Source organism: Ochlerotatus camptorhynchus, unplaced genomic scaffold, assembly GCF_037179485.1.
Source record: "Ochlerotatus camptorhynchus isolate MF236.1 unplaced genomic scaffold, CSIRO-AGI_Acam_v1.1 ptg000025l, whole genome shotgun sequence".
In the NCBI taxonomy this organism is placed as follows: Eukaryota; Metazoa; Arthropoda; class Insecta; order Diptera; family Culicidae; genus Ochlerotatus; species Ochlerotatus camptorhynchus.
Window position 1 is genome coordinate 564,202 of NW_027040517.1, and position 23,534 is coordinate 587,735.

At 40.9% G+C, this 23,534-nt stretch overlaps 2 protein-coding genes across 3 annotated transcripts; one reads left to right on the plus strand and one right to left on the minus strand.

Annotated features, from left to right (window-relative positions):
- Positions 1–21: 21 nt before the first annotated feature.
- S1P (membrane-bound transcription factor site-1 protease) lies at positions 22–21,457 on the minus strand. 2 transcript variants are annotated; one of them, XM_065229787.1, is made up of 4 exons: positions 20,541–21,457; positions 7,804–10,810; positions 7,449–7,736; positions 22–631 (listed from the first exon to the last, which is right to left on the minus strand). In XM_065229787.1, the coding sequence occupies exons 1-4, from the start codon at positions 20,967–20,969 to the stop codon at positions 183–185; spliced, it is 4,173 nt and encodes a 1,390-aa protein (XP_065085859.1). In that variant the 5' UTR covers positions 20,970–21,457; the 3' UTR covers positions 22–182. The 2 variants fall into 2 exon arrangements, with proteins under 2 accessions (XP_065085859.1, XP_065085864.1); XM_065229792.1 differs by having other exon boundaries at positions 497–631; positions 7,444–7,736.
- A 688-nt stretch (positions 21,458–22,145) lies between these two features.
- Positions 22,146–23,010, plus strand: NHP2 (NHP2 ribonucleoprotein). Its single transcript, XM_065229706.1, has 3 exons — positions 22,146–22,406; positions 22,468–22,540; positions 22,601–23,010. Exons 1-3 carry the CDS (start codon positions 22,247–22,249, stop codon positions 22,830–22,832), a joined length of 465 nt encoding a protein of 154 aa, XP_065085778.1. The 5' UTR covers positions 22,146–22,246; the 3' UTR covers positions 22,833–23,010.
- The last annotated feature ends 524 nt before the right edge of the window (positions 23,011–23,534 follow it).

Here is a 23,534-nt window from a genome sequence, read left to right on the forward strand (position 1 = left end):
AACTAGTTTTTTTTTTCTCTCCTCAAGGCATCAAGAAAACCAAATTATGCACAAATAAAATCTTTGGGTTTATCCCGCTACTCGTCAACCACAATTCAAACAACTTCATCACCAACAAATTATAATAAGCAACCTAGCTAACTGACAATCCTCTATGGTTCATCATTTTATTTGGTCTCTGCTCAAAATCCAATCTTTTTGAATAAAAAGTTGAATCGTCGCTTAATAGTGAGGCCTTTGGTTTTGCGTATCCAATTGAGCAACAGTAACAACAGCAGCACTCCGGACACCGTAAGGAACCAATTAGAGGACGGCATAAAACTCGAGTCGCCACCGCGTCTCAGAGCATAATCGCCTCCCCCATACAAATCACTCTGATCGGCATCGATATTCGGCGGTTGCTGTTGTTGTTTCTTAAGATGTTGTTGTTGTTGCTGTTGCTGTTCTTGTGGTTGGCTTTGGCCAGCCTTTCGAGCATCAATGACAGGCACATTTACGCCAATCGAAGCTACCGATGGATGGCCAACCGGTGGATTAATGAAGCTTTTCGGAGCGTTCGGTGGGATTTTGTCAGTTTTCTTGTTTCGCCAGCCCGGTACGTCTGGTTCATCGTTGGCGCTGATTATGGTTGCTGTAAGAATAAAATAAAGGGCAAGGTTAGAAAAAGTAACGATAATCTTATAAATATGTTCGGTAGTTATGTTATGAATTTGATCAATGGATTCATATTTAGTAAATGTAATATATTTACAGCGTCAATTTTACATGCGACGGGCTTAGAATCTACTCGGAAATAAAATGTATCGATTTGCATAGAAAACACTGACATAATTGGTTAAATCTACTTTAAGAAACTATATCTGAAAGGACTTTATACTGCCGATACTCGGATAATTGTCCCATCTTTGCTTGATTTCTTATTCATATGGGACATTTATGCTTTTATGGGCAGTATAATAGCACTAGCTCAAATGTAACACTTGACTAAATTCCAGTAACAGAACTAATGTGTTACCTGACTCATATATACGTTAGGATGGGTCATCATGATCATTTTTTCAGAACAATGTTTTTTTGGTTTGCCGGTTTTTGCATGAAGCCAATCGAAATTTCGAAAAGGAATCAGCACTGTTAGAAGTGGCGTTTGGCTTGGGAGCCCAACTGAAACATAGCCCACTTTAAAGTTAGCCGAACAAGCGAAATCCGACTGTACTTGTGTCTGAGACGAAACTGGTGAAGACAGTTTTCGTTTTCTCTTGTTTTTGGTTCTTGACGTACGACTAATTCTGTGTTGTCTATATGCGGGTGGCTCGAATGGCAGTTTAGTATTTCAAATAAAAGCTTTGTATAGAAATGTAAAATTTTCCAGCTGCTAATAATTCAAACAACGGCGCCGGTGGTGTAGTGGTAAGCGTGATTACCTCTCACCCCAGCAGGCCTGGGTTCAATCCCAGTCGGCGCGCCGGGATGCTCTGAGGCATAACATCTCTGATCACGCCTTCCTTCGGATGGGAAGTAAAGCCGTTGGTCCCCGGTTCATGAGTTGATGGGTCGATAGGTAGGGTCCAGGTGTGGGAGCTGCCTTCCTGGCACGTCGGTAGCATTGGTGCTCAGCACGGAAAACAAGATCGACGGAAAAAACAAACCAAAGGAAAAAAAAATAATAGTTCAAAACAACATCTCCTCACTAACAAACAAACCCCTTCCCCACCCCGCTGTCCAAGAACGCTTATGAAATTGAGCAAATGTTTTTGAATAATTCATCCTGAACATACGAAATCGATAAAATAAGAAACTCCGAAGTTATTTCAAACTGAAACTATTGATTGGGATTGTCCTTCTCTATTGTTGTTGTTGTTGTTGTTGTTGGATTTTGTTGTTTGATGGCTCGAGGATCGGTGCCTCATATCCGCCAGTGACATTGTCCTTCTCTGCCACAACGGTATTCCTCTATTGTCGTTTTCGTTTTTGCGGTGTAGCACTGGTGTAGTGTAGGCAGGAATAAGCGCGAGTCTTTGACAGCTCATCATCATTTTTTTGTAAACAAAGGTGCATCCTATATCTACACCCTAAAATATTTCGGTGTACGGCAGTGTAGCTACACCGCAAAAACGAAAACGACATAATTTTGTTTCACCGCATGTGTGGATGTCAAACAACATGCAAGAACGCCATATGAAAAGAGCGAAACGATTTTCGAGGTTAAATGAAATAAATCCAAATGAATTGATCCGATTGATGGTGGTTCGTTTTCTTTCATAATAGAATGCCACTACAATTTAAGACCTTCGACAGATGCACAAAGAACACCGTTGTCAACCGGTGCAAACTAACGATTTTAAATTGTCTCACTACTTGACTAGCTTACTGGTTCCAAGCAAATCGATTAACAAATTATAGCCGAAATTCTATTACTACACTATGTTTGTTTTGATTCGCTATGAAAGTTTGACAGATAAAATGAGGGGTTAGTGGATTTTCCTATGTTTCGAGAGGTGCATCGATTAGCTTGGGACCGAAGATAGTACCAGAGCTTAACCAAAAAGTTTAGGACGTTTCTTCGGGACCTTCTGGTTTAAGAGTTACCTTTATGGTTGTACTAACATTGTACTAATTTATGCTAGTACCTCAAATAGTACATTTTGCAGTACTAGCAGCTTATAATTAGAACGCTCGTACTCGCTGCAAAAGCATTATTTATCTGTTCATCATCGACGATTATAGTAAGGGGCTGTTCATTAACTACGTAGACACTTTTTATTGGATCCTTGACCTCCCCCTCTCCCAGCGTAGACAATTCTCCATACAAAAAAAAATTGTATAGGCCGTGGATAATTGCCAACCGTAGTTTATGAACAACCCCTTATAATATAGAAAATACTGAAAGTATTCTCGCTCAATTCTCATTTGTTTCGATTAATTCGATGACAATTATATTTTTTGTTTTACAAACCACATGTTGCATTTGTTTCTGTACTGCTCAAAAACATGCGAGGTTACACAAAAAAAGTTTCATAAACGATTATGAATTATGATTATGTGCATATGACTGAACATAAAAACGAAATTTTTCGCTGGCATCACTGGCTTTCCTATGTCACTAATGTTAATTTTGACGTCGGACGTTACGTGTCCCACACGCGAGTCCCGTTTTGTTAGACACGCGACAATAAGATGAATTTTAGACTAAAATTTTATTTACTGTACATCATTTCCACATTCGCCCTATTCAGATAACACTTCTGAAATTCGTGAGTTTGACAGAACCACCAGCACCAAATTTTCGGGGTACCTTGCCTTGCCTTGAAAAGAGCTAACATCGCTGCGGGCCCGCGAATTGTGGGCCCCACTGACAGCTCATAATTTGTAAACAAATAGAAGATTCAAGCCAGAATTTCAAAAAAGGCGTGACTGATATTATGAATATTCTCAATATTTTTGCTTACATTTTGTGAAAAATAAACTTAGGACTCATAAAATATTATTTTCTGATTTTCTACCACGAAGTCAATCATTTATATGGCATAAAAGGGAAAATAATTTTATTTGATAATTTTACATGAGTCACGCCATTTTTGCAGTTCACACTGGAATTGTGACGTTTCAGATGTTGGTTTCAATAACATGGCGGCATGTCACCCAGCTGCAGGAAATATACTGCAGTTGTCAAGTTGCCCCCGAGCTGATTTAAACCAACAATTGGGTTCTTTAAGGGTATCGAGGTAAATGCATATTCGTAATCTTCATTAAAAATGGAACCCAAACCCAAAATATCATCAATTTTGCAAAAATCACCTTATTAGCACCCCTCGGTGTTACTTTGTATGGGAGCGAGCTGTCAGTTTGTCAGTTTAGTGTCAAACAGTGAAGTTATTATTTTGCTTTAAATCTTGATTTTTAAAATCGAGATGAAAGTGTGTGGGTTCGAAAAAAATATCGCTCTGCTCAGAAAACGAAGCTCTTTCAGATCGTACATAAAAACCGATGTATTTTTCAAAATTAAAGAACCCAATTGAAATAGGCGGAACAACCAAACGTAAACAATGGGTTTAAATGCAAATTCCTTGATAATCAAAGCACATCCAAGCAATCTAACAACGTCATCTGATAGAGCAGACTTCCTTTATCGAATGGCGTTGTTAATTTGCGTGGGAGTCTTTTGATTCTTGAGAATTTTGTGTTTAAAGCCATTGTTTACGTTTGGTTGTTCCGCCTATTTCAATTGTTGGTCTAGATATACGACTTATAAGCATGGGAAAATCGTTTCATTTTGTATTTACTACTCACTCACACGCATACAACATCAGAAACTAACAGCAGCTTGTGCTTCTATTTTCTTCGATGAAGCAGAATTATTGAGCAAAACAGACTGAGCGTAACATGAATGATTCTGAGTGTAGTAGTGTGGAAGATTCCTCTTTTATTATTTTTCCCATGCTGAGTCTTTTACGATTGCATTCTGCTGAGTGAGCTGAATGAGAATTTATCAGAAAGAAACACTTTTTATTTTCTACCTTTAACCATACATTGACACATTTAAATTGCTATTAATATAGAGAAAACTGTTAAACTGTAACACATAAACGTCACGCAAATACCGTAAAACTGCTGTGCAGGGCTGTCAAAAATAAATCTGTGTTTTTGCTCAAAAAAATCTTTTCATCTTAGTTTTTGTCCAGAAAATCTGTGATGATATCTGTGATAATAATTTAAAAATTTCAATTGCAAAGTGATTGAGCCTTTTTCTGATAGAGACAAAAAAATAGATAACAATATATGTATCTTATATTGTTTATGGTTTAATAAGCAATTTCTCTGACAGTTCTCATTCTCCTTTTTAATTCCACAATAAAAAAACTGCTTAGATGTATAAGTTGGTGATGGTAAAATAAGTGAAAATAATGTTTTGTTTTTGAACATCTCAAGTTTTTTTTTATGTTGGATCAAATTTTAAAATTCTGTGTAAACTGTTTAAATCCTAAAAATCTGTAATCTGTGAATACAGATTCTTTGTTTTAAAAAGTCTGAAAAATCTGTAGAAATACAGAATTATCTGTAGTTTTGGTAACCCTGCTGCTGTGGCCAATTCAACTGATTTAAATCGGTGAACCAAAAACTATCTGACTCGGCTATTTAAATCGTCAGCATTCGAATTTTTCGCATTCTATCTGGTTCTCCCTCGGTAGAGAAAATTGTTCGGGTGTCTTTCAGTTTATCCTTCTTTCCTTCTACTGCTGTCAGTTCTGAGTCGGCCTGCAGAGTCACTTGGTTGGAAGACACTCGTTCGGCAATCTTTTTGTAGGTGAGGATAGCTATTTTGATTCTGTTGTGCTCGCGCGAGTAAATGAATTTTCCCATGCTTGATAACAAATTCAATTCGAAAAGTCTTGCAGTCTCAATATATTCCGATTTCATTTGTGATACAGTACGATGAAAAAATGATTCTTCGCATATAATAGTACGTTCAGACTACAAAGTTATAACATGTTATAGCGCTATCTTGATGGTGGTTTCTGTGTTGCAATTATTTGACAACCGTCGGCATAAGTCGGAAATTGGAATTGCATGTCATTCTTATATGCGATGTTGACTTATGCAATAGCAATTCACAATACCGTCCGATACCGAAAAAAAATATAAAAAAAATAATAAAACAAAATAGTAGTCTACAAAGGTTTGAGCCTAGCGCGCGTATTACGGATATAGAAGACTAAATTTAACATTTGAAAAAACAAATGCAATTTTGAAGCTTATTTGGAAGATACCTTGAGTCAGTAGTAACTTTTCTGGCAAATATTGGGGGTTCGTGAGCATTCCTGACATTGTTGAAAATTATGATAGCATCAGATTGCGGGGTTGCTAGTGTAATAGGATGCTTTGTTGATTGTTCATTAACTCTTGATCGCTTGTAATACTTATGAATATTTTAGGTGGACAAAAAGGCGAACTAAGACGTGGACGCCTAAGCTTTTTCACATTTATATCGCTGTGAAGCAACTGTAAACTCTAGAGGGAATTTATATCTGTAAATGTAACCAGCTCGTTTTTTTGCTAACCTGGTAAAATGTTTACATTTAATTATCTTAAAGATAAATCGTCCAGCTCAAACCTTTATAGGGGTAAGAGGTGGGACCATCATCATCATCTTTCTTTCTGTACATTGTTATACGACTTCTGGTTGTCTGGGTAATGGTACGTTCAGACTACAGAGTTATAACATGTTTTAGCGCTATCTTGATGGTGGATTCTGTGTTGCAATTATTTGACAACCGTTATAACAATGTTATGTTACACGCAGACAAAAGAACGTAAGAATTCCATAAGAAACACTTAAGAAATTTAACCATAAGAAATGAGTATGAATTTCATTGATTTGCCTTATAAAAAATAATGCTGACAAAAAAATAATAAAACGGAGCAGACTGGAACCGGAAAATGGACGTTGAGGTTAAGGGCCCGTGTGTTTACCAATCGTCTTTCAACGCTTAGGAAAATGAAATAGTTAAAGGCGCATAAGAGCTACCTCATGTTACCCGAAAATCATTCATAAGTCACGCTTATGAAATTCATATGTGTTGTTCATAAGTTGAGCCTTATGTAATTATTAAGTCTATTTACCTCAGTGTATAACTCTCCAGTCTGGCCAGCATTTAAGCAAGTTTTTCACAATACTATGGAGCCGCATGGTTAGCCATATATGCACGACCGTTAAATCCGACTTATTTTTGACAAAAAAACGCAGGTCACTTATAGACTGAGTAAATTTTCCTCGATCTCAAAAAAATATATAAAATTGAACAAAATTTTAATCAATCTATGGATATACTCGTAGACTGAGTACCTAATGTTTCCTCTTTCTCTTAACCAGGCAGATATTTAAGAAAAATCAAAGAAAATTCTACCTAGAATATGAGTGACCTATGTAGGGGAAATGTCTCTAATGTTGACCTATGGATCTAAGATTAGGCCCATCGCTAAAAATCTGCTCAATTATCAATTTTATCTAGATGAACGCGTTATTGGGTCGTTACTAATGGATATTTTTGGTTGCTATTGGAAATTTATTCGACTGCTGAATTTTTGTATGGGCCCAAATTAGGGACACTTAGGCCGACATTACCTGTACTTCCCCTATTAGCGAATTTTAGTAAACGGATGTCAAATTTGAGTGCGATTTATCCGTTATAAGGATGCTCGTATTTTACATCGTGAAAAATCATGACTAGGTAAAATATTTTAACGAAAAGTACCTAAATTCCATAGACGAGGTTTCGTAGAAATAGGCGAATTGGCACGGGCCTTTGACAGTAGTGTTCGTTTTTTGTTGTATTAAAATTTTGCTACACATTCGGAAATTCCCATAATAATGATGGTCAAGTGTTAGACTAGCGCATCGCATGCAATTCAAATCGAACCAACCAAATCCAAACAAAAACTACATACCTCACCTTTTTGGCTTTCAAGCTTTCGAAACAGATTAACACTGTTGTCGATTTCGTTACCAAACAGTTGTCCCTGTTGGGCTTGCTGTTGCTGTAGCTGTAATTCTTGCTGTTGCTGTAATAGCAGTCGCTCGTTCAACCCGTATCCACTCAGAGAGGACATATTCAACGAAATCGGTTGTTCCCACTTTAGTAGCTGGCAGCGTGGTAGTGGGCGCTTTTCATTACCAGGTCCCAAGACCTTGGAGTACAGATGCAGATTGTTGTTTGCTAACCGAGCGGGTGGTTTGGAATCTGCAACCAAAAACGAATAAATTTAATATGATTGTCCATAACTTTTAATGAATATAATCGCACGTACCACTAAGCATCTCACTGTTTCGGGTGCTGTTCAGATCTCGCAGCAGGTTGCTGACATGCGACGTCATCGTGTACTCCAGCAGTGAATCTAACAACCAAAAGCACGGCTTATCCAGATGCGTTGAATCGAGACAGTTCGAATCACCGTACACGGCAATTCGACCGCCCACTTTCCTACTGTCCTTCCCACTTGCCGCGCTGTCGTTGGTCTTGGCCAACTTTGTCTGTTCTGGCTGTAGCTTGAGTAGCGTTTGAGGCACTTCTACCATTATTATTTTTTCACCAGTAAAGTTATGCTTCTTTTCCAGTAGCAACTGACTGATCTCTTCGGGGTGCTGAATTTTCTTGATGTCGTCTTGTTCTTCGTCTTCTTGATTTTTCAAAGCATCGAAATCCGGATTTCCAATCGCGTTCGATTCTATGTCTTGACGTTGTTCCCCTCCTTCGTTAGGTACATCATCGTCGTCTGCGAATGATTTAGCGTTAAGTAGAATTCGTTTATTGATAATTGAATCCCGATCGATTTGGCGTTCTTCGCTACGATCAGCATCCATTTCTAAATGAAAGCTATTAATCGGGTCTGGATTCGGTGTGGCAGGTTGAACTTTAGAATAACTATGGTCAGTTTGTAGCAGTCCAAGCACAGCCGTTTTGGCTCTAGTTTTCTGTCTTTTTTCATCCGGCGAAAGGATGTCCAGACCTTGATCGAACAAGTCTCTTTCGATCAAAATTGTATTGTTTCCGGTTGGAAATTTAAGGATGTTACTTCCTGAAGCATAATACATGCGGTGATCTCGCATATCAAAATATCCTTCAGATACTTTGTCTCCCAATACAATGTCGAAATCTCGAAGCAATTCGTTCAAGGCGGGAATATTTGCCCCTCCCGTGTCAGGCATCCACCACTGCCGGGTGTTCTCGTCGTAGAATTTGATCTTTCTCATAACGGTTGTGTTGTACCAGTCAGCAAACACAATCACGCTTAAATCTCGTTCCAAAATATCATTCTTCAGCTTAATGATCTCTTCGTGGAAATATTCCTCTTCTGGATCGACTAGCAGCAGAGTTCCATAGTAACTGGCATTGAAGCAGGTGTAAGGACCTCCGAGAACTTCCACGTAATAGCCAGCATTTCTTAGATGAGTATACATATCTTTGAAGTTCGTGTGGATGTGATCGGCTCGCCAGTCGAGAGGATCAGATTTGATTTTAAGATTGTCCCTTGGTAAATACCCCGGCGGATATCGTAAACTGTGATACTGGTCCCACAGGATCCGTTTGTGCCTCGGTGGTTGCGGAATGATTTTCACTTTGATCGGAAAACTGACCGTTCCGTTCCGAGGTTCATTCTCCCCTGGACCAGCGGGACTTTGAACGGTCAACGTGATATGACCTTGGGCCAGTCCTTCGAAGCTACGACCCAACTCGTTAACACCGATGTGAATCGCCATCCAGCCAGACCAAGGCCAAAGCTGTTCCGAATGTGATATTGAAATGTTCAACATCTGTCCGTTTTCATTGGTGTAAGGATGCCATGTTGGATTGTTGATTACTTTACCGATAACTCCCATCCCATTGAGAATCGTAACATTCGCTATAACCGGTGCGCTAGTGTAGAACAAACTTTGCGTCGTATAAGGCCACATGTAATCTTCAGTAAAATCCAGATAAGCAGGAGACAGTGTGACTTTCGGTTTATACGTCGAAAGAATCTTCATGCTCTTGAGGATGTTCAATTTACCATGACCCTGCTCAAACATATTGTTCTCCGTAAGTCGTTGAGCACCTTCGATTAATGCCTGCTTCATCGAGGCGGGATTTACAATATCAAATCGGTTGATAACCCCACTTGCCAGCAGGGTAACAGCTCCGGCCACAACTGGCGAGGCTACAGAAGTTCCCGAAAGCGATTTACATCCTCCATTAAGATTACTCCCTTTTACCTGACTTCCATAGGTTACAATATCTGGCTTCAAGCGACCATAGCCATTAGGAAGTTCCCAAGTTGTCATCCCACGCGAACTAAACTTTGCAATATTATCATTGTAATCCATTCCACCAACACCGATCACGTCCATCTGATCGCCAGGGTTGTTCAACGTTCCATAAAGTGGACCATCATTTCCAATTGCTGATACCATAATCACTTTGTTAGCAGACAATTCTAACACTTTATCCACAAATGGCTGGTCCAAGAAATCCGGCCCTCCAATGCTAAGATTGAGCACGTTGATCTTCTTCAAAATCGCATAATTAAATGCATCCAAGAACCACGACGTATAGGAAACCTGATTATTGGTAAACACTCGGAAAATGTGCAACTCTGAATCTGGAGCGAAACCAAGGCATTCTTTTGACGAAGCAATAATACCAGCAACAAATGTGCCATGACTGACTCCGTCATCAAGAGTTTTCTCGTTGGTCCAATTAGTCCTCTCCTTCACCGATTTAAAATGCGGATGGTTCTTCGACAGGCCGGTATCAAAAACTGCTACCTTTACGCCTTTTCCAGTGATTCCCATTCCCCACAGAACGTCCCCTTTTAGCAGCGAAGTTATCTGCCTCGGTATGGCCCTGAGCAAGCGACGATTCGTGTGCCTATTGACGGAACCAACTGGCGGAACGATCTGCTGGTGTGACTCCGCTCTACTATCGTTCAATTCGTTCACGTCAGTTGATAGTTTCCTTTTGAAATTTTTGAACTTTTCGATAAACTCCACTAGTTCCTCATCCTCGTCTTCTTCCAAAGCATTTTCCATTTCATCATCATCTTCGACGACGAATTCGTCATTCTTCTCCCGATCACTGCTAGTCACTTCAATCGGAACATACTTCAATGTTCGGTGAACCATCCGTTGTGGCGAAATTGACTTGATCGAGGGGTGCGACCTTAGCAAATCTATACCATCGGTTTGCGATTCAGCATCCTCCTCCAGGGTGAGGACATCGAAGTCACTCGGGAAGTCACTCACCGGATTCGATCGCGGCAAGATGCGCCAATTTTTCACCTGAAAAAAAAAATAGGAATGTATCCATATGATATGCTATTGCAAAGTTTTGAGCAATAAATTTTAACAAATTAACAGTTGCGAAAAAGTATATGTTACATGGGAGATCAAATTATCTTGTGAAAATTTCGGGCTGACGGTTGAAAAATTAATCTTGAGTGTATATAAGGAGAGAATAATAGGGAAAATACACCTATAGTGTATAGTGTATGCCCCTCTTAACAGAGAAGCATTTCTCTTAAAATCTTACTGCATATAGTACGTTCAGACTACAGAGTTATAACATGTTATAGCGCTATCTTGATGGTGGTTTCTGTGTTGCAATTATTTGACAACCGTTATAACATGTTATAACTCTCCAGTCTGGACAGCGTTATAGACTGCAGGACAAACAACAAGTGTTTCTGTATATCGTATTCATCCTGGAAACCAAATCAACAATACCTTATTAGACCGTTTTAGAATCTTCGTTATCATACATAAAAGAGTGGAGGAACGTTAGTTCAATGTAATCCTATAGTAGCTTATGGAGACACCATAAGCCACTATAGGAACTCATTGTACTAACGTAAAGGGCGAACACGAAATTATTGCGACACATTCAACAGGGCATAACTCTTTTACCATTGGGTAAAAATCAACCAAATTTTGCACACTTTCTCATTGATGTGTATTGTGTACATGCTGTCAAACTCGAAGTCGTGTTTTTCGATTCAACGAAAATGGAGGTGAACCAACGCGAGTTGAGAGAACAAATTCTTTCCAAACACCTGGAATTTCCTGACCTGTCGTACCGACAGTTGGGAAAAATGTTGAACATTCACCATTCAACCGTCTCCAGAGTGTTGAAGCGGTTCCAGGAGCGGTTGACGTTGGACCACGACAAAGGAGCTGGAAGAAAACCGGGACCGGAGAACAAAAAGACGGAGGGAAAGGTGAAGCGGATGATTAAAGCAAATCCCAACGTCTCAAGCCGTGATTTGGTTACAAAGATCGGCATGTCGCAGAGCTACGTCCAGAATGCAAAGAAGAGAGCTGGACTACATACATACAAGGTACAGAACTTCCCAAACCGCGATGAGCGGCAACAATCGACGGCTAAAACTCGGGCACGGAAGCTCTACGAGAAGATGCTGACAAAATATGACTGCTGTGTGATGGACGACGAAACGTATATAAATGCCGATTTTAAGCAAATTCCGGGGTTGGAGTTTTTCACCGGCAAGAGCAAGTTCGATGTGGACGACAAATTTAAGAAGAAGAAAATGTCGAAGTTCACCTCCAAATATCTCATTTGGCAGGCCATCTGCTCTTGCGGACTGAGGAGTGAGCCTTTCGTGACAAAGGGCACAGTAAATGGCGAGATCTACAAATCTGAGTGCCTCGAAAAGCGCCTTTTGCCGTTCTTGCAGCAGCACGACGAAGCTCCGCTATTTTGGCCAGATTTGGCATCATGCCACTATTCTAAAAGTGTCCTGGAGTGGTATGAGGCCAATTCTGTCCATTTTGTTCCAAAGGACATGAATCCGCCAAACTGTCCGGAGCTGCGCCCGGTGGAACAGTACTGAGCAATAATGAAGCGGGAACTTCGGAAGAGCAAGAAGACAGTCAAAGACGAGAAGGACATATTAAGAAAATGGAAAAAAAAACTGAGAAACTGGTACCGGATGACACTGTAAAGACTTTGATGGAAGAAATGATGGGATTATGAAACATGTCATGCAAAATTCCATATATTGTATGCAACTTTCCACCTTTGTTTGCAACATTTCTTGCAAGCTGCTAGTTTACGTGAAAAGGAAGTTTACATGCATGAATGTTTGCATGCATGGATGTTTACATCACCAGTAAAATTCAGATTTTTTTAGTGTGTATGTATAAAACTACCCTAAAATTTTGGTTTGATTCTAAACAGTATAAGAAAATTGGCATGACATTTTCGGTGTCGCAATAATTTCGTATTCGCCCTTTACCTTCACAATAGGTGCGTTTATACCCTATAAAGACTGTAAAGGGTGTATTCGATAAAAAAATGGCACACCGAAAATCTTCTTTAACTTTTGAACCGTACGAGTAAAAAACTTGAAAGTTTTAGTAAATCTTATTCAAAGTGTATTTTTTTACATCTGCCAAGTTTCATAGTTATTCATACAGTAGTTCCAGTCATGTCGTCGAAACAAGAAATTGTTCGTGAAAAAATCCAGAGGCGTCGCACTGATGGATCGCTAAAAAGCTTGGAATTGCAAATATAACCGTGACTCAGTTCAAGAACCGTCCAAACATGTCAATTCGAGATGTTGCTAAAAAGTCCAAGGTGTCTGTCGGTTTTGTGCAGACAACCATGAAGCGTACTTGGTTACATGATTACAAAGTGCAAAACATCGCTGCGAACACCCGCGCCCGGAAACTTTACACGAAGTTGCTCACCAAATCGTGTTCATCGTGATGGATGACGAAACTTACGTCAAGCGCCTGGGCAAGAATATTTCGGATGTTCCGGAGGATGTTCGAAAGACGAAATTATCGAAATTTGCAAAGAAGTTCCTGATCTGGCAGGCAATTTGCGGATGTGATGAAATAAGCGCTCCCTTCATCACTTCCGGAACATTTACACAGAAGAGTGTCTTAAGAAGCGTCTCTTGCCATTCATAAGGGAGCACAAAGGATCAACTCTGTTTTGGCCTGATCTAGCATCCTGCCACTACGCTCGAAACGTGTTGGAGTGGTACCGAGTCAATGGATCATATCATTCGAGCAGTTTAAAATGACGTTTCCTACCACTCGAACTTTAACGTGGAACAATATTTTGATAGTTTTTCTTTTAAAACCTCGAGAAAATAGGGTCTTATTTGTGATATGCTTGAAAAATCTGGAATTTATTGTTTCATTTCCGTAAAATCGCTGGTAGAAGGTCGTCTCAAAACTGCTCGACAATATGATTAATGTTGTGCCAAAAGATATGCACTCACCAAATTCACCGGAACTTCGCCCAATTGTAAAATTCTGGGCAATTTTGAAAACGGGACTTCGCAAACATCCCAAAACTATTAAAACAGAGCTGGAGTTGAAGATAATTTGGGTAAAAACAACAAAACACTGGGTAAATCGGTTGTACAAAATTTGATGGGTGGAGTGAACAGGAAGGTGCGGGCATTCGGGATGGGAGACGAAATAGAATAAAACAAATTTTGTAAATCATAACTCATTAGTAGTTTTTCATTCCATGAAAATTTCAAGAAAATCCGATAATCGGTTTAATTTCGGTGAGTAAATAAAGGGCGAACACGAAATTATTGCGACACCGAAAATGTCATGTCAATTTTCTTATAATGTTTAGAATCAAACCAAAATTTTAGGGTAGTTTTATACATATATTTACTTCAAAAATCTCCGCTTCGCCAACACAAGTGCTGGATGCTGCTGTTGGGATGCCACGTGATGTGTTTAGTTTCGTTATTCCGCGCATTTCAGAAGACATGGTGATAGCCGCAACACGCAGACTGAAGCTATCGTTCGCCTCCGGACCTGACGGCATTCCGTCATCAGTTCTAAAACGTTGTGTAGCCAATCTCTGCCTTCCACTAGCGAGGCTATTCAATCTCTCGGCACAGCAATGTGAGTTCCCCTGCCGCTGGAAACTTTCTTATCTGTTCCCAGTGCACAAAAAAGGAGATAAACGGAATGTCATAAATTATCGTGGAATCACCTCCCTGTGTGCCTGCTCAAAACTGTTCGAGATTATCATAAATGATGCTCTGTTCGCACGCTGCAAACATTATATCGATACAGAACAACACGGTTTCTACCCGAAGCGCTCCGTGTTCACGAACCTGGTGCAGTTCACTTCTAACTGTCTGCGATGCATGGATTCAGGATGGCAAGTCGATACTGCGTATATGGATCTAAAAGCTGCATTTGACACGGTGGACCATAATATCCTGCTGGCCAAGCTGGAGATACTTGGCATCTCGTCAACTGCTGTGAATTGGTTCAGATCTTACTTGGTGAATCGCTATGTACATGTCAAGATTGGCGCGTCGGAATCGGATGTTTTCTCAAACAACTCGGGAGTCCCGCAAGGCAGTAACCTAGGACCGCTACTATTTTCGATCTTTTTAAACGATGTCGCCTTGCTGATACCATTTGGATGCCGCGTTTTCTATGCAGACGATACGAAAATCTACAAAATTATTAAAAGCCTCTCGGACTGCTGGGATCTCCAGAATATGTTAGGTGTTTTTGCTGACTGGTGCTCAAGAAATTTGATGAGTCTAAGCATAGAAAAATGTAACATTATTTCATATCACCGAAAAATTGAACCAATCATGTTTGACTATGTTCTCTACGGACGCTGTCTTGCTCGTGTAGAGCACATAAAGGATCTCGGCGTTACCTTGGACTGCAGACTCACTTTCAGAATCCACTACAATGACATCATCTCCAGAGCTAATCGACAATTGGGCTTCATTTTCAAAATTGCCGACGAGTTTCGTGACCCGCTATGTCTCAGGTCACTTTACTGCTTGCTTGTGCGATCCTTATTGGAGTCAAGTTCAGTTGTTTGGTGCCCTTTCCATGCTAGCTGGATCACTAGAATTGAATCCGTTCAACGCAAGTTTGTGAGATATGCTCTTCGTTTCCTCAACTGGCGTGACCCAACGAACTTGCCACCGTACGAGGAGCGTTGCTGTCTCCTGGGAATCGAGCCATTAGAGGTGAGACGGACGGTCGCTCAAGCTATGTTCGCTGGAAAGCTGCTTACAGGTGACATTGACTGCCCAACACTGCTGTCACAACTAAATATGTATGCCCCTGAGAGGTCTCTTCGTCAACGCGACTTTCTGTTTTTGGAACCACGGAGCCGGAATTATACACAACACGAGCCAATTCGAGCAATCAGCCGGCAATTCAACAACTTTTTTTATATGTTCGACTTCAATGTATCAACTGACGTGTTTCGTCATTGGCTACTTGGCCTTTTCCGTACCGTTGACCGTAACTATTTAGTTTAAGTTTTATTCATTTAGACAGTATTTGTCAGTTGAATTTTTCAACAAACAATAAACAATAAACAATAAAAATCAAAAGAAAAGTTAATCGATGGAGCCTTGAGTGTAAAATTGAACGCATTTTCGCTTGATGCCTTCCATCAAAGTCTTTACAGTGTCATCCGGTACCAGTTTCTCAGTTTTTTTTCTCCATTTTCTTAATATGTCCTTCTCGTCTTTGACTGTCTTCTTGCTCTTCCGAAGTTCCCGCTTCATTATTGCACAGTACTGCTCCACCGGGCGCAGCTCCGGACAGTTTGGCGGATTCATGTCCTTTGGAACAAAATGGACAGAATTGGCCTCATACCACTCCAGGACACTTTTAGAATAGTGGCATGATGCCAAATCTGGCCAAAATAGCGGAGCTTCGTCGTGCTGCTGCAAGAACGGCAAAAGGCGCTTCTCCAGGCACTCAGATTTGTAGATCTCGCCATTTACTGTGCCCTTTGTCACGAAAGGCTCACTCCTCAGTCCGCAAGAGCAGATGGACTGCCAAATGAGATATTTGGAGGCGAACTTCGACATTTTCTTCTTCTTAAATTTGTCGTCCACATCGAACTTGCTCTTGCCGGTGAAAAACTCCAACCCCGGAATTTGCTTAAAATCGGCTTTTATATATGTTTCGTCGTCCATCACACAGCAGTCATATTTTGTCAGCATCTTCTCGTAGAGCTTCCGTGCCCGAGTTTTAGCCGTCGATTGTTGCCGCTCATCGCGGTTTGGGAAGTTCTGTACCTTGTATGTATGTAGTCCAGCTCTCTTCTTTGCATTCTGGACGTAGCTCTACGACATACCGATCTTTTTAGCCAAATCACGGCGTTGACGTTGGGATTCGCTTTAATCATCCGCTTCACCTTTCCCTCCGTCTTTTTGTTCTCCGGTCCCGGTTTTCTTCCAGCTCCTTTGCCGTGGTCCAACGTCAACCGCTCCTGGAACCGCTTCAACACTCTGGAGACGGTTGAATAGTGAATGTTCAACATTTTTCCCAACTGCCGGTGCGACAGGTCAGGAAATTCCAGGTGTTTGGAAAGAATTTGTTCTCTCAACTCACGTTGGTTCACCTCCATTTTCGTTGAATCGAAAAACACAACTTCGAGTTTGACAGCATGTACACAATACACATCAATGAGAAAGTGTGCAAAATTTGGTTGATTTTTACCCAATGGTAAAAGAGTTATGCCCTGTTGAATGTGTCGCAATAATTTCGTGTTCGCCCTTTACGTGTGTGCCATTTTTATCGAATACACCCTTTGCTCGAAAAAAGTGAGACACACAAAAATGGTCATTTTAAGTCGGATTTTCAGGGAATAAACTATAACATTATGGTTAGGTTTCTACTTCATTGCTTTGTTGTATCTTCGCTCCATAACTGAATGCCCGTACCTTGCCTTTGACACCACCAATAAGATTTTGGGCAATGCTGGGACCGACTTCTTTTGATACTTTTACCCGCTGTTTCTTCAAAGCCAGCTCGTTCTCCAAAACCTAAGGGATTTAAAAAAAATCTGACCTTCATGATGGCCCAAAACTTCTCGTTCGGGCAAAGTTGCAGTGAGTTCGTCTTTTGGTACAAAAACAACATTGTTTTCTCTGAACAAGTCCCACAGCGGCCGCTCGTAGGCACGATGCCAAATCCGGCGTCTCGCCTCCGTGAGACCGAAGGTAGGGTAGGAGGCGCTTCCGAAGGCACTCGTCCCGGTAGATTTGCCTGTTGATGGTACCCGTCATGATGTACTGGTGGCTCATCTTGACGCACTCACAGATGGCCTGCCAAACCAAGAACATTTTGGCGAATTTGTCCACCTACCCAGGTGTCTTCCTTACCTCTTAAGGAACGGCCAACCATGGTGTGGTAACGTAAAACTCCTGTCCCAGCAACTGCTTTGTGTCCGCCTTGATGTAAGTCTCATCATCCATCACGACGCACCTCGGTTCCGTCAGCCACTCCCGGTACAGCTTCCTGGCACGGGTTGTGGCCACCGTCTTTTGTTTATCGTTCCAGTTCGGTGCCTTCCGTACCGTTCCAGTTCGGTACCTTCCGTACGTGGTTGCCGGCACGTTTAATCGTTTTTTGGACAAACCAGATGGAAAAATCCGCATTCTTTGGCCGATGCTTGAACAGACTCAACACCGGTTCAGCTGTCTTCGGTTTTCTGCCGCTGGGTGGTCTGGATCTCCTTGAATGACTTTACCACTCGGGAAATCGTCGAATGTTTTCCGATCCATCTGTGGAACGCAGTCGGATTTTCCACGAATGTAGACGGAAGATTAACCAGGCAGTTTTTGCAGCAAAAGTGCTCTCCCGGGATTTTGGCTGAATTCGAAATCTATGCACTTGAACTAGTTTTACGATCGAGGATTTCCTGCATCTCGAACCCCGAGCAGCTAATTACGGATTACATGATCCAATTCGATTCATGACTGCACGTTTCAATGAATTATATGCTTTAGACTTCAGCTGTACAGCGAAAACCTTTCGTCACCGGATTCAACGTAGTCCGCTGGATTGGTGACGACACATGCAACTGCTTTCAATCAGAAATTTGTTGCAAGACGGTGAGTAGCTGTCCATTCAACGTACATCTGATGGATATTGCTACCTGTTTCCTTTTTTTTGTTCCCGATCAACTCTGCGATGACGGGCTCGACTTGACTGATCCAGGTCTCGTGGCCGTAGAGGACCACCGGTCTAATAAGCGTCTTGTAGATAGTCAACTTCGTCAATTTCATTCTTCCGGAGTCCAAAGTAGGCACGATTCCCTGCCATAATGCGTCTTTGAATTTCTCTGCTGGTATCATTTTCGGCGGTCACCAGTGAGCCCAAATACACGAACTCATCGACCACCTCGATTTCGTCACCGTCAATCTGAACTCGGGGTGGGAGGCTAACATTGTCTTCGCTAGAACCTCTTCCTTTCATGTATTTTGTCTTCTTGTCGTTGATGGCAAGTCCAATCCGCCTAGCTTCAGCCCTCAGTACGTTTCCACCATCGTCTCAAAGTTCCGTGCCATGATGTCGATGTCATCGGTGAAGCCAAGAAGCTGGATGGACTTCCTGAAGATCGTGCCACTCGTGTCTATCTCCGCTCTTCTGATCACACCTTCTAGCGCGATGTTGAATAGCAGACACGAAAGTCCATCACCTTGCCGTAACCCCCTTCGAGATTCAAAGAGACTCGAGAGTGTTCCCGATACTCGAACAACGCACATCACTCGATTTATCGTCGCCTTGACCAATCGCGTCAGTTTATCCGGAAATCCGTACTTGTGCATAATGTGCCATAGCTGACCTCGATCGATTGTGTCGTATGCGAATTTGAAATCGATGAACAAATGATGTGTGGGCACGTTGTATTCGCGGCATTTCTGCAGAATCTGCCGAATCGCGAAAATTTGAACAGCCATGAATCCCACGAACTCTTGCAAATGGTGACAGGCACCGGCATAGAATTTGGGAGAGTACCTTGTAGCCGGCGCTCAGCAGTGTGAGCGCGCGGTAGTTGCAGCAATCCAACTTGTCGCCCTTTTTATAGATTGGGCATACGACACCTTCCATCCACTTCTCCGGTAATATCACCTCCGCCCAAATCTTGGCAATTACCCAGTGCAACTAGGTAGTGGTAGTGGTCCGAATCTATGTTCACACTGCGGTACGTACGAACCTTGATAATGTCGGAGAAGAATTTCCCGTCAATTTAAGCGTGATCAATTTGGTTTTCTGTGCGTTGGTCAGGTGATCTCCAACCCACTTCCCTCAATCGAAAGAGGAACATAAAAACAAAAAATGTGTATCTTTTGTAAGACGGAGGGACTTCGGATGAAGTACGTACGCTAGTGTAGTGACTGGAGGTGCTTCGCCAAACAAGGAAGCGGTTGAGGTCCTGGAAGAAGAGATAGTGGTGATGGATGTGACGTCCTAGACGCCGAGAAGAGCAGTGGAGAGGAAAGCAAGCGCTGCTGAGAAACAGTAGCCGCCTGTTTTCCAGTTAAAAAATTATGCGATTACTACTACAAATTTGGAATAGTGGACTATACCGAGAAGGAGCAGATAAAGGCCGAAGAGGAGGCCAAGTGGCGGGTGCTACTGAAGGAAAAACAATTGGTAGAAGCAAGGGAGTTGAGGGCACGGATAAAAGTGGAAGCTAAACTCAAGTCGCCTCCAAGGAATAGTAAGAAGAACTCATACACTATGTCCCTCTTAAAATGTTAATATACCTAATTATAAAAATTATTTAATGGTTCTGGACTCCGTGAAAATTTTAAAACATCATCAGAAAGCTTAAGCTTTTACGATGAGTAAGACAGATGCTGTTGCCCCAATACTATGTGCAAAATAATGTGAATCTGGTTTGTGAACAAATACCTTTGATATGAAAAAAATATTATGGGAAAATGTATGGGAAACAAAGGTATGCAGTCGCTTGCCAAAAATTAAAAAAAAAAATCATCAATTATTATCAAACTTGGTACTTAGATAGAGTGCTCTGATTCAATCGGGCTACTTAAAAACTAACTTCTTCAAAATTTAGAAAACAACATCAGAATTTTAAAGTCCAAACAAGATCTCTTAAAACTGTTACATCATTCCACTGTCCCATCTCTCCCATAGCTCCGATATACAATGCTTGTAGAAGTTAAATTATTGACAGTTTTGCAAAACAAAACTCGTATTTCATGCTTACCTTGGATCCATTAAGCGCCGTTTGGATGTACTTTTCTCTGGCCGCCTGCTTATAGTATCCATCGAACTGGACGATATACTCGTTCTGGACAACATTTGTCACGAATTCCACCACAATCCGATGCGCACTGGTTCGCTTATGGCCCGGATCGCCATTGCTATCACTACCATTTTTTATGTGGGTTCCATTATTATCACAGCAATTCCCGCTAGCATTATGACCAGCGGTCGTAGTTATGTTACTTAACTTGCTTACGCTAACATTTTGATTCGATCCTAGGCCAACATTGCTGCTGTTGTTGCTACTAACATTGCTAAAGCTATCGTTTAAATTTGTACAATCACTGAACAGCAGTAGGAGTAAGATAAGGATACATCTGGTAAGCAGATTTCCTATGGCTGGAACTCTCATCTTATATGTATGTAACATCCGCCTAATTACACAAGCACCGTCCCACCCCGACCCACTCCTTGCCGCGCGCAAATCCTTTCCTAGATTCACACGGTGTTGCTTCAAACGGAGTCACCAAATAAACAATTTTCTTCTGATTACGAAACACACGTCCAAATCAACCAGTTCAAGAGTCACGTATTGAGTTTGATTTACGCCTGGTTAACGGCGGCATTTTTACATTATTTTCCACTTTCATTCCGGCAACAAGAATCGCAGTCTTTCTTCGCCATTTTCACCCGTTCGAATCTCTGAACTACGTCGACTTTCTCCTCGCAGGAAGAAAAACTTCTATTTTCGAAATAAGCGGCATTTTTAGACTCGAAGAACGCTTACATCACTTGCTCCACACCGCAAGGAGTTGAATTTAACTGGTCGCGATGGTTTTAATTGGCACAATAATATCTTTTCTCGGAGTTGATTGCGGAACTTGATAAAATTGCAAAGCAGCATAGTCGTTCTCGTTGATTTTTTTATTCATTATTATTATTATCCCACGCACCATCACTCACACACAGGCAATCATCGCTGTCAAATTATGCCAGGGGTGCACTGATGCTAGAACATTATCTCGGTTTGGAAATCCTTTATAATGCCGTTTTAAACAAATCGTCTTTAGTATAAACACTCCCTAATAAACGGATACCATACACTAACGATATCATAGATGGTACGACCATACCACATAAAGTTGGGATGTTATCCCGAATTGGTGGTTAGGCGCTTCTTATGGTTATTGTTTATGCGGGCTGTCGCACTACCGAATTTGGCAAATAATAATTCCTTTTTTAAATGGATTTTAGAAATAAAACAAAACAAAATAAATCGTTTCATTGTTAATTTTGTTATAATAAATCATTAATTATTATCAGTTACACTAAACGAACAAAAAATAAAAACTATCATTCACCCCTCAGTAGCAACTCGCGAGGTAAATATTTTTTCAGAGCTGCCAACAGTTCAACCGAAATTTTGTTTTGACATCATGATTCCCTGTGACTGATATCACACAATAATGTATAAAGCATTTTTTGATTCCAAAGACGATTCTACGTCAGCCCGATGTTAATCAGATAATGATTAATGTCGACCTGACTTCGGTGCACTATCAAATCAAGATCCTTCTTTAATTGTCTGTTGGGTTAGTTTGTTTTATTGAGACTCGATTTCGGTAGTGTGGTAAACACGTGCTGTACGCATTATTCCTGCTTGAATTGAAGTATTTCCGTGATTTTCGGATCGTTTCTTTACATAAAATGGGTAAAATAAAGGTAGAGAAACCCGACACTGATGCGGACACCTCAGTCGTCAAGGAAGAGGACACTTACGACGAAAAATTACGAAATGTGAACGCTATCTCCCAGCCGATGGCGTCCAAGAAGCTGACGAAAAAAATCCACAAGCTAATCGAGAAAGGTAAGCATTTCCATCTAAGGTTTTGTAGAACCTAACTTTTCATCCTGCTGTTTTCTTTTAGCGGCCAAACACAAAACCTTCCTCCGCAATGGATTGAAAGATGTCCAGGTCCGCCTCCGAAAGGGTGAATCCGGGTAAGATTCCATTCGGTTCCGACCGTTCCAATTTGGATTAACGTTGTGTTTACTCTGTAGATTGGTGGTCTTCGCTGGTGATGTGACCCCGGTTGAAATCATGTGTCACTTGCCGGCCGTTTGTGAGGAACGTAATATTCCTTACTGCTACACTCCCAGCCGAAAGGATCTCGGAGCGGCCATGGGAGTTAAGCGTGGTACAGTAGCGATGCTGATCCGCGAACATCCCGAATATCAGGACTTGTACGATAAGTTAAAGGTGGAATTATCGGCACTACCGATCCCGTCTTAAGAAGTTGCGCGACCTAGTTGGTAAGAATTTAGAGTTTATCTTAAACTTCGAACTTGCAGGAGCGTACCTACGTTAATACTAGACGTACACTGCTGCTTTGAAATCGATAACTATAGCTTTTATTTTTAATGAATTGAGTTCAATACATTGACCAGTTGAACTGATTTGAGTTTTTCAATCCAATTTTTATTTCGAATACATCGACTTCATACAAAAAATCTTAAACTACCGAAATTCCTTATTCTTAGGCTACACACATGCAACAACACTTAACAATTTTGTATGATCATATCGTTAGCTTACGGGGAATGAAGTTTAACACCAGATTTTGCTTCGAGATTAACATAATTATTATTGATTCCCATATACAATTAGATTAAATATCAATCAAAATTATCCACTTTGGCAGATTTGATCATTTCTTTTCGACTAACATGGCCATATTATCCATATTTGAGATTTCCCTACTACTGTAGCCTATTGTGCTTTGGTTGGTTACAATATAAATAAATCATCACAAACATTCCAATTTTTATCAAACAAAGGACACATTTGACTTCACATGACCGATACCGATGATAAGAGATTTTTGTTTTTGGTAATGATAGAAATGTTACATTCGCGACAGTTAATGTAATAAATATTTTCGAAGAGGATGCGGTCTTATGGGATTACACAAAGTTCCAAATGGGAAGTAAATAG